Raw genomic sequence first — 12,109 nt, forward strand, 5'->3', positions numbered from 1 at the left:
CCTCCCCCACTTGCCACCAATGGTTATACTTCCTCGTTATTGCGTTTAGCACACCATTTTTATTATTCACACACACACACACACACACACACACACACACACACACACACACACACACACACACACACACACACACACACACACACACACACACCAAACACAGCCACAAAATTAAGAGACACAGTTATCAAAGCAATTATAGGGTTTAATGTTTTTATCAGAGATGCATTCATACAGAGAGAGTTAAGAGAAACGCATGTTAAACATGTTTCTTATTAACCTCAAGAAAGACATTCAACATTGATTCCACTTTGCAAACACATGTCATTATAGTTATTGTGACAAGTTGTTGAGTTCAAAGAGTATGTGGTGATGGGAAGTCAGAAGTGAATGCATACTGTTTGCAACAAAACAGAGGACAACAACTTTAACTTCTGTACATCTCCTACCCATCCCTCTTCTTTTATTCATCTTCTTTCCCTCCTTCCTTCCTTTACTGTCTTTCTTTATCATCATTATGCAACGTTCATTGCGTTATTAATAGATTTGGTTTATTGAGACAAATTTTTCAGCCGTTACCGCCTTATGTTGTACTGTCGTGCAGGAACACCACTATAAGCTTCTAGCTTGTTGCTGTTTCTGTGAACTTTGTATACATGTCATGATTGTAACCTTTGTTAAAATAAACTTATGTTTAAACCAACAAAACAGAGGAAGAAAACTATAACCTTGAATGGTTGAAAACGACGTTAAACACCAAATAAAGAAAGAAAGAAAGAAAGAAAGAAAGGAAGAAAACAGACTGGTAATTTTCTGATGCAATGAATATATTGATAACAACATTGGTAAGATCTTTCTGATGAAAATTAACAACAACAGTTATTGTAATAATCATGCAATATATACAATATTCGGTCTATTCCAGTATCCATTTATTCTCAAATATACATATATTCACATGCACACACAAATATAATTTATGTGGAAAAATATTTCTGATGGGGTTTTTTAAATTCTAGGAGTAAGCAGTAAGATGTTAAATCCATATCCAATCCAAGTTTTCATTAACTAACCAAGATGCAAATCCTAAAAGTTCACTTCCGCCCACCACTCGAAAGCAGCAACAATCGAAAATACACACATGAACACACACACACACACACACACACACACACACACACACACACACACACACACACACACACACACACACACAAAACACACATAGTACTACACACAAGCATTTCTACACATTACACATCAAAAACAATACTCTGCTGCCCCTCAGATACAATATGCTTAAAATTCTGATCTCCAGGTCAAAGTAGACTCTCAAAAGACACATGAAGACTTCAGCAGAACTTTATAAAAGGCCATCGTTTTACTGAGACATCAAACATACACTGCCGAACTAAAGTTAAGGGCCGGCCTCTGATTTGCGCAGCTTTCCGTTGTTATTTTTTATGCCAACACTGCATGACGAAAAAATGGCCAACTTGGGTTTTCCAGACGCCTGTCTCACTGCTGCACGTGCCTGACCTTGTTTTGCACGCATTGCAGTTCAGCAACACCGTTTTTAGGGGCAGTGAAAAGGTTGTCAAAACACGATAATTTCCTATAAAATTTGCTCGACTTTAGCTGAAGAAGCAGTATTGCAGTCGGTGTTTGGCATGGTGCACGAGCAAACCATGGCTATACTGAAAACTCCTCAACGAAAGTTGCACAGGAATGGGTATTTAGGGGCGCGCACCAGAGCTCTGAGTAAGCATGCCTCCAAGAACGAAACTGACAACATTGGATCGAGGACGGGCGCTGGGATGGCTGCAGGACGGCGTGTCTGGCAGAGAAGTTTCCAGACGGCTAGGAGTGAGCCACTCTGTTATTCAGTGGCTCCACCAACGCTTCCAGACTACCGGAAGTGCTGTTGAGCGACCTCGGTCTGGGCGCCCAAGATGTACAGATCGAAGAGACGATCGCTACCTCCAGCTCTTGGCTCTACGTAACCGAACCAACACCCGCAGGACGTTGATAGGCAACTTCAGGGCCGCTACCAACGTCACCATCAGTCGCATGACTGTGACCCGTCGTCTGCGTGAGGTGCGCCTGCACTCAAGGAGAACTGTCGTCCGTCCGCCCCTCACACCACGTCATCGCCGGGCCAGAATGGCGTTCTGCCGCAACCATCGGCGTTGGAACAGACAGCAGTGGGGCAGGGTACTCTTTACAGACGAGTCCCGGTTCACTCTCTCTTCCTGTGATGCCCGCATACGCGCTTGGAGACGTCCGGGTGAACGTTTCATCGATGCCTGTGTCCAGGAACATGACAGGTATGGAGGCGGTTCAGTTATGGTGTGGGCTGGCTTCCATCTGCACGGGAGGACCCCCCTGTACCATATTAGAGGCAATCTTACCGGCGTGCTGTACAGGGATGAAATCGTGAGGCCTCAAATCATCCCTACACTGCAAGCCATGGGTGCCGGCGCTATGCTCCAAGACGATAACGCAACCCCTCATCGCGCTAGGGTGGTCCAAGATGTTCTGCAGCGTCAGGAGATTGTGAGGATGAACTGGCCAGCCCGATCCCCCGACTTGGCGCCCATAGAATACCTCTGGGACATCATTGGACGCCGGGTGAGGGACAATCACCCCCCACCTGCTGATGTGGACCAGCTCTTCCAATTCCTGCAGCAGGAGTGGACGGCAATCCCTCAACAGATGCTCCAGAACCATGTAAACTCAATGCGCTCACGGATCGGTGAATGCCTTGCAGCCCGGGGTGGCCACACCCATTACTGAACTTGAACAAACTGACAGAACTTTCTTGCCACTTTTCGAAAGGGGGGTGGGGTACTTCCGACGGTTGCTGCGCAAATGAAATTTCTTTGTTGGTGATTTTGTTTACATGACTCGAACGGTTACATGTCGTATTAAAACATTTCAAGGGTTGAAGGTGTTGCTTTGATTTGTTGTGTTATGAGAGATGATTCTTCTTCTGGCCCTTAACTTTAGTTCGGCAGTGTAGTTTGTCAGTTTAAAAGAAAAAGACCTAATCATTTCATCTTTGGCTTGGACTTCTTCTTCTACATATTTCTTTCACCGTTTAGATAGTAGCAGTTGCTTAGTTGTGCTACAAATCATTATGTTTATTTTAATGTATTTTGCCAGAACAAGATAACAATAAAAATGTACTCACAAGAAACACGAAAAAATAAAAACACAAATATAAGGACCGTTTTTGACGTATGTCTTTGTCAGCTAAAATACACAAAAAAAGGAGAAACAACAGAAAGAGAAACTCACACACGTTTCTCCTTTTTAAAAATATGTTAGCTGACGAAGATATATGTAGAAAACGGTCTTTATTCGAGTTTTTTTTGTTTGTGTTTCTGGTGAGTACATTTTCATTGTTCTTGTTGCTTGTTCTTCTAACATGAAGTCTCTTGTTCCCATTATTATGCCAGACTTAAAGGCATACTAACGCACTCCCGTGTTTACAAAGTGTAGTTTGCCCACAATCGATGTCAAACGCACCATAAGACCATATAATGACGATACGTCACCATGCGCGGACCATAATACATGCATTACAGCTTGTTCTAGCCTCTGAAAAAGTGAGGATGTCAACAAAGCCGCGGTGTTCTCTCCCTTGCATCAACGTTACATGTGTTGCCAAATCTATAAATAGGACGATCCAGATCAAAATGAAAATTCAAATATCTCAACATTTAAGGGGTCCTAGACCACAATATTTTGCAGGGAACTTAATTTAGTCTGTCTCCAGCTGTTGGTAAAGCAATTAGCGTGTATAGTCATCGAGTACATATGACTTTAAACCAGCTAGTCACAAAAAGAAATATACTGAAATAATTCTCGTATTCCTGTTGTACCACATTCATTTTTCAGGTGTATTATTTTGCCATGAAATCTCCTCCTTATGTCCGTGTGGCAAGAATCAGACAGCAGAGCACATCCTGCAGGCTTGTCCATACCACAGTGCTCTGAGGGACACCATCTGGCCAGAGGAGACAGCACTACAAAAGAAGCTATACGGCCCCAGAGAGGACTTGGAGAGGACAGCACGTTTCGCCCTGCAGTCTGGACTGACGATGTAACAGCGAACGACAAGAAAAAGAAATCTCCAACAGTAAAATATGAACTCAATGTACTGTTCATACATCCCAATATATTGCAGATCAAACACACTATGAACACGGCACTATGAACCAGCTCCTCCTTTCATGTTCTTTCTGTGAAAGATGTCCACAGTAGTTTCATGGCACGGTCGCAGATCATAATCACAGAACCCAATGTCAAATTTGTTTTCTGTGGCCCTGTAGATGTCCAGTCCTCGGCCTATCTTGATAACCCACCCATTGTCAAACCTGCAACAGAAGAAAAAAAAATGGTGGGTTATATCCAGTACATGTATATCATACACTGAGTACTAACATTGCCACAATCAAAAATACATAAACTTCCTCGTTATTGCATTTAGCATGCCATTTTTATTATACACACACACACACATACACACACACACACACACACACACACACACATACACACACACACACACACACATACACACACACACACACACACACACATATTGATTATGCATAAAACAAAGAAAATATAAACAGTCATTGTGCAAACTAAGAATAATGAAGTGCCCAGGACCTGAAAATTGAAACTGGAAGATACAGTATTTACACCTAGGGAAAACAGATTATGTGAAAAATGTGGAGTAGTAGAAGATGAAATACATTGTCTATATAATTGCATAGAAAACAACCTCGAAAATCTTTAATTAGTGAAATAAATCAACCTGTATATTTATATGATGTACCAAGTCAACTTTTGTAAATAGCCACTGTACACACTAAATTGGGGAAATGTGTATACAATTACTTCAACAAAAAAAAGAAACAATGAATTAATTTTGTTCAATAATAAAAGTATCTTCGCGTGTCTTATAAACACCTACGTTTCATGACAATAAAGTTTATTCGTATTCATATTCAAGCCACACACACACACACAAACACAATTGTGGGTGATATCCAGTATCATTTACTAACATTGCCACAACCAAAACTACATAGCACCACCACAAAGAAATGTATAAGAACACTGCTGCAAATAAAATCTAAACAAACAACTGCAGTTCCTGGCATCTAATTACGCAGCTAGGGTTGAGCAACGCTCAGATTAAAGTGGTCTTTATAAAGAAAATAAAAAAGGGGAAGGGGTTGCGAAGAAATTATTAAAATAAGCTATGCTAATCGAGCATTTATACTTGAGACTCATAATGCTGTGGTAAAGTGGTTTTCTCAAAACACACACTAATAAGTGCAATGATGCTTCAAGTCTTATAGTAAATAACTCATAAGCCTGCAGTTAGACCATGAAGAGAATAATATGACAGCTAGGACCAAGCTGAAAACAGATCAAAGAAAACTCTAGATTTTAAACAATACAAGTTTAAAATCCTGAGTCAGTCCCAGAACAAGCAAGAGTCTTTTTTTAATACCAAGTAAATAGCATATAACACACCCTACATCACCACCACGACCTCCACCATCAACAACAACAAAAAGAAAAAGGTACCTCATGCATCAAGACGTAATTTGAGAAAATCTGATAAACTATGAGCAAAAGTTAAAAAACAAAGGAATACTGTACTCACCAATACAAGAACGAGACAAGACGGTACGAATTTTCGCTTACGGAAGCTTCTTTCCTGATGAAGCTTCCATAAGCGAAAATTCGTACCGTCTTGTCTCGTTCTTGTATTGGTGAGTACAGTATTCCTTGTTTTTTAACTTTGTTCATCTTACCACAGTCACTTCGTTGTTTAGATTATGAGCAAAAGTACAAAAAGAAACAGCTAACCAGAGATTCTCTCTCCATAAGATTATCGAACACTTTTTAAGCAAAAGGCCTGTATAAAGTGTACCTGATTTCTCTGTCATGCAGAGTGGAAGAAAACTCTATTTTCAGCAGCACGCCATATTTGTTTAGAGAGTGACCAATCTGGCCAAGTCGCTGCTTCTGTGTGTCGTGACCACTCTGGTCCTGCACAAACACAATCAAACAACAAAGTTTAATTGTGACCCTCCACCACGGAATGAGTCGCATGTCACCTTTTCATGATTTTCATATTTTTACATTTTCTTAAAGAGTTTTTTTTATTCTCTATCCAGTTGTGAAAACCGTCTTAGAAAAAAGTGAACACTTTTCGAGTTATAAGCCTGTGACTATGGTGACCCTCACACTTTAAGCTACTCCCCGGACTTTGTGCAATTTGGTGTCATCTGAGCTCCAAGTTTGCCATTAAATTGAGTTTTCAGAACCATTTTTGCCTCCCCCATTTATTTTTTCGGCGGACACTTTTGCTTTTTCGGCGGAACAAAAAAACATTTCGGCGAAAATTTGCTTTTCGGCGGACAATTCCCATGCCTGATCATGTCAACCTTCACAGATCGGTCCAAGCTTTTACGCGGAGCGAGAGCATCCTTCCACTTAAACACACCAAAAATCTACAGCTTGGCTGCATTCTCTGCAGAGTGATGAACTAATGTTGCATGCTGACAATGTTGTCAGTTCAGAAAATGTCTGCAGCACAAAATTCCCCTCTCTGCATGGAAGCATTCAGGTCATTGAATTTGGGTATGCTTTAAAGTTGAAACGCTATCTTATCCCACATACATCCGGGCCGTTCCCCTACAAAAGATTTTTAAGTTTTCATTAGAGATGATGATTTTTAACAAGATTTGAAGAACTGTAAAAAGAATTTGAGTTGTAAGGAACCTGCATCTACATTTTCCTGTGATACGCCTTAAATGTGAACAGTTTTTAAAGAGCAGGCAGAGAAAAAAACAGAGAATAAGATCGAGAATAAGATCCAGACCCACAGGGTTCTCAAGACAAAACTCAACAGTAGTTACAGAAAAGAAAAGTCGCTGCGACCTCGCTGCGAGGTCGCTGTGAGGTCGCAGCAATCTAAACACACCGTGGCAACTAGTCGCAGCTGGTCACGGCTAGCCGCGACCTTGGCGCGAGCCTCGTGACAACAACGCGGCTAGCTGTGACCCTGGCGCGAGGCTCGCGACAAGAGCACGGCTAGCTGCGACCCTGGCGCGAGGCTCGCGACAACATCGCGGCTAGCTGCGACCTTGGCGCGAGCCTCGCAACAACATCAAAGTTAGCTGCGACTTTGGCGCGAGCCTCGCAACAACATCGCAGGTAGCTGTGACCCTGGCGCGAGCCTCGCGACAACATTGCAGGTAGCTGCAACCTTGGCGCGAGCCTCACAACAACATCAAAGTTAGCTGCGACAATTGGCGCGAGCCTCGCTACAACATCGCGGGTAGTTGCCACCTTGACGCGAGCCTCGCAGGTAGCTGCGATCTTGGCGTAAGTTTCCGAACAACATCACAGCTAGCCGCGACCTTAATGGAGGCTTTTTCAACATCATATGGATGCAATCCCACATACAAGCCTTGAGAGATCTGTGCTGGTTTGAAAGATCTCTTACACAGGGAAGAGGGTGGTGTTGAGGGCAGCATTATAATCAGTAAAGGGTTCAGCAAAAGGTTAGTCAGTTGGTCAGATGAGAACGCGAGTCAGCAAGGTAGGTAAATTCCTTCACTAGTTCAAAGAGATATTTCACTGAAAACCTTTTTGATTCACTTCACCTCGATAAATGTTATTAGTTGAATGAAGCTAATATTGTTGGCAAGGGAAACAATCCTGGTAATGTTGTTTCCAGCATAACTTCAAGTGTTGGCTACCGTGTTCTTCTTTGTGGCGTATCATCTTGCATGCTTAGCTCGCACGCGCATGTGTGTGTGTGTGTGTGTGTGTGTGTGTGTGTGTGTGTGTGTGTGTGTGTGTGTGTGTGCGTGTGCGCACATGCAAATGATTGCCAACCAGCAAGTATGTTACACTTACATCTAAACTGGTGATGAGTAGAATCCTCTTCAGTGACGTCTTCTTCCTCACCAGCAGCTCACAGAAGCGCAGAAAATTATATATCTGTGAGCAAAAGGTATTTGATTAAAGGTTGATGCTTTTCATATTCATCATCAAAATCAATTTGAACACAGTAAAGTGCCAAATTTGTGTGCAGTATCAAAAACATGCCAACACACACAACCTGCGCTTGAATGTATTATGATATGATATGATGATATGATATGTTGACAGACTGGTACTTAGGCTGTTGAGCCTTTGTCTGATCTTTTGATCAGTTGCTATCCTAGCTTAACTTTGAGCTAGGTAACCTACACGATCTTTTGACCGTGGCCTATTCTATCAACTTTTTATTGGTTGGTGGGAATTTGTAGTGAGAGGCATACTGACATTTGGGCTATACATATAGTCTTTCAGTGCATTGTCCAAGCGATTTTTGAAACTGTTCATTGTCGGCGTATTGTTTTGTGCTTGCAAACCAAGACACATTCTCTTTCTCTACACTCTCTCTCTTTCTCCCCCCTCTCTTTTGGTTGTCCCTCTTTTTTACCCTATTACTCTATTTCTCAATACAAACTGCAATATTTTTTTTTTAAGTTTTAAATTTTTTTAAAAGCAGGAAGACAAACAAAAGAAATGGGATGAACAAATGGAATGAGAGAGGAGATCACAGAGCAACCATGCAAACACCACCCAATCCTGGCCTTTGCATTCAAACAATTTTTATCATTTTCACGGCAGCTTAATTATACCTGGTGAGTTGAACGAATGTAGGGATCCTCCACCTCAACTGAAGTCAGTCTCTCGTCGATGAAGCGAGCAAACAGTGTGTTGTAGCTGTGACCAATGGAGTCTGCTGCAATCCGAATTTGCTCATGGTACTTGCCTTCTGTGAACAGACAAAAGTCATCAGTCTCAACTAATTGTTATAACAACAAAACAAAACAGGCATGAGATGATGAAATTGAAAGCCATAAAAATAATTGTAAACCTTGGACCATGCCCCCCCCACACGCACACATAACACCTCCCTAAATTCAGGGACTGTTCTTTTCCCTCATTTAGCAAACTCTCTCACCTGTTTGTTTGTGACTGCATACAGATTCACAATATATCTATACATTTTAAAGAATATCGAAAAAAGGAAAAAGGGAATGAACAACACAAAACCAAAGAAAAAAATGCTTGTTTTGATCCTGCAAAAATATGATCATATAATTTACAAGTAATAAGTTACTAAAACTTTACCTTCACCTTCAACACAAACAAGAATGCAGAAGCCAGGCTCTTACGTTCTTTTTGGTCATTCACAAATTTCTTCAGTTCCTCGGCCCTCTTCAGGTACTGCTTTATTTTGTCTCTCAGGTGACCCTTCTTTGTAGGATCAGAGGAATCTGCAAAAACAAAATGAGCTTAATTAAAAACCCTGAACGAATAAACAACGCTAAAGGCTGTCCTTAACACTTTCTACCCCACCTATGTTGACCAAGTTTGTTTTTTTTAGCCGAGACCAGCTGTGCTGCAGCAGGTCACTCAAAATTGTAGAAACTGTGTAGAAACTGTGTATCAACACGATGAAATGCAGGCGTTAGATCGACGTTACAGGAAGCGACTGAAGTGACTGTGTGTACAGATATTATCCATACCACTGGTCAGATAGAGCAGTATGAGTGGGAGACAGTGAGTTAATTGACCATGAAGTCTTTTTACCCAAAATTCAGTGCCAAAGCTTCTTGAAGTTGACTTTGCCTAATTAATATCAGGCTTAAGTATTCACATGAAACATATGGCATAGTTAAATAACATAACGACGGATACCCTAAAAGATTATTTTTACCTCTTCATACTGTAATGGGTCCGGTGTCAGGAACTGAAACCTCTGCTGAACAATCCTTCTCATTGCGGTCAATGCGCATGCGCCAATCTTGGACTTACAAAATGCGACCCTTTGACCGATCGAACCATGGGTTAGGGTTCGGGTTAGGGTTAGGATTAGGGTTAGGATTAGAGTAAGGGTTAGGGTTAGGGTTAGGTTGTTCACGACCTGATTAATCTCCCCATGTTAGCGCATGCGCATTGACCGCAATGAGAAGGATTGTACAGGCAGAGTTTTCAGTTCGTGACACCGGCATACATGGACATCACTTATCGTCTAATACAAACAAGAGGTGATGCTAAATAAATCTAATGTGACAGCGCATGTTTTTTTCAGGACTGCTGTAATACAGTTTGAACTTGATTAGGAGAGCACTTGACGACTAAATTGTTCAAGGAAAGTAAATGGATTATCTCTGTACAATGCAGCGAAGCTGTTACGGAAGTGATGAGGCTGAAACATAGTCATGTGACGGCCAACAAATGCGTTATTCATTATGTACATGGAAAGGGCAGCGAAAAGTGCAGCATCATGCACCCCTTGACGGGAAGATGTAATTTGACACTATCAGCATAACTAACACCTCAAAACACACACACGCACACACATACACATCTAAACATGTCTAAGCCTCTCATACACAAAAGAATATTGATGACAGTTAAAAGCATAAATAACCGAACTCCTCATACACCACATCAGTTTAACGTTTCCATGTGGATAAACAACAACCTTCCTTTTTGTCAATGAAAATAAAATAAAATGAAGTCAAATTTTACCTTTTTGAAGGAAGGCACTAATTCAGTAATTGATCAACACAAGAGAATGGACACTAAACAGTCATCTCAATGCACATATTGGTACTTAATTACCTCAGCATGTGATTGAAATTCGCTAGATCTTCATAGATGCAAGAATGATAAAATCAAAAACTTGATCCCAAATAATTAACATTCCACACTACGCAATGAGCTCACCTTTCATGACGGTCAGGAGAAGACTGACACCTTCCTGATAAAGAGTTGCTGCTTCATCCAGTCGCTCACCACCATTGTCCAGGTCAACTGCCCGCTTCAACAGACTGACCGCTGATGCTTCCACGCCCTCCATTGACTGGTAAACAAACACCTGAAGAAACGATTGACACTGAGACAACGATTTTGAGCATGCTATATATGACTGACAGCAAATCTGCAGAATGAGATGGGACATACATATAAAAAGCCACAAGGCTTATGGAATACTTTTTCCTGTCCCTACTATAGTACTACTACTGTGTACTATACTAAAGCAGGTTACCAACATCAATATCATCGGCCCCCTCCCTGGAGTCGTTTCACTCCCGTCTCGGCAGCAGGGCATGCGAGCCCCTAGCTTGAACGCACTCTCCCTTGCACATAGTTTTAACCTCCCCACCTTTTTAATCTCCCTGTTTGCCAGAGCTAGCCACTCTCGGTAACAGTGACTCAACCGCAGGACTCTGAGACGTTCGCAAGAACCCAGTCCTCTACGGAAGAAGAAGAAGAAGAAGAAGAAGAAGGTTCTAACAGTAACAGATCTGCCTGTAATTGTAAAGACTGAATAATGGAGACAAGTCACACTACAGAGCACAACAACAATTTGTTTCCTTAGCAGCTTCTAAACCAGGATATCTGCTTCTTATAAAGACAGGTAATGAGGTATCCATAGATAGTACCTGTCTCAAGAGTATAATAAGAAAAACAGAAGGAAAAAACTGGTGCCAAACCTGTTTGGTGATAATCACAAAGTACTTTTAAAGCATTACATAACACATGCAGCTCATTAGAATTGTTCACCCTCTTGCCTGCAATGTTGTATGAATTATTATTGTTTGAAGAATCATTGTTTTTCACGTATTGTTCTGTGATGCGCTTGTCCTATGTCTATCTCAACTAAATTGCACACTTACGAATACGTATGTACGAAACGTTTAGGCTCGTCAGCTTAGGCGACTCATAAAGTGAATGTACTGTACATCCCTATTACAAAATACTTACCGATTTAGGTACAGTTCTACTTTGAAGTTAATGGATTTTGAGTTGGTGTTGTCAACTTTCGTTATCATACCGGAAGTCAAACCGGAACTAGATTTCCGCAGTTTCTGTTTACGTCAATTTTTGTCATAAAGTAAGCTATGGCTCAATTGTAACAAAACTGTGAACCATACTATATGTGACTGATAAATATACTAGATCTACAATTTTTACAGTGTTGCAGAGAAAGTTGTTTGACAAA

The 12,109-nt window shown here is 41.3% G+C and overlaps 1 protein-coding gene across 2 annotated transcripts; it reads right to left on the reverse strand.

The window, feature by feature from the left end:
• Positions 1-77: 77 nt before the first annotated feature.
• On the reverse strand, positions 78-11,953 carry LOC138969250 (MIT domain-containing protein 1-like). Of its 2 annotated transcripts, XR_011456403.1 has the most exons (8): positions 11,872-11,953; positions 10,831-10,981; positions 9,270-9,371; positions 8,730-8,866; positions 7,957-8,040; positions 5,960-6,078; positions 3,828-4,382; positions 78-3,462 (listed from the first exon to the last, which is right to left on the reverse strand). XR_011456403.1 is itself a non-coding variant. In XM_070341995.1 (7 exons), the coding sequence occupies exons 2-7, from the start codon at positions 10,961-10,963 to the stop codon at positions 4,217-4,219; spliced, it is 741 nt and encodes a 246-aa protein (XP_070198096.1). In that variant the 5' UTR covers positions 10,964-10,981; positions 11,872-11,953; the 3' UTR covers positions 78-4,216. The 2 variants fall into 2 exon arrangements, 1 of the variants encoding a protein (XP_070198096.1); XM_070341995.1 differs by having other exon boundaries at positions 78-4,382.
• Between the last annotated feature and the right edge of the window lie 156 nt (positions 11,954-12,109).

The sequence above is a fragment of the Littorina saxatilis genome, linkage group LG6, assembly GCF_037325665.1.
Source record: "Littorina saxatilis isolate snail1 linkage group LG6, US_GU_Lsax_2.0, whole genome shotgun sequence".
Classification (NCBI taxonomy): domain Eukaryota; kingdom Metazoa; phylum Mollusca; class Gastropoda; order Littorinimorpha; family Littorinidae; genus Littorina; species Littorina saxatilis.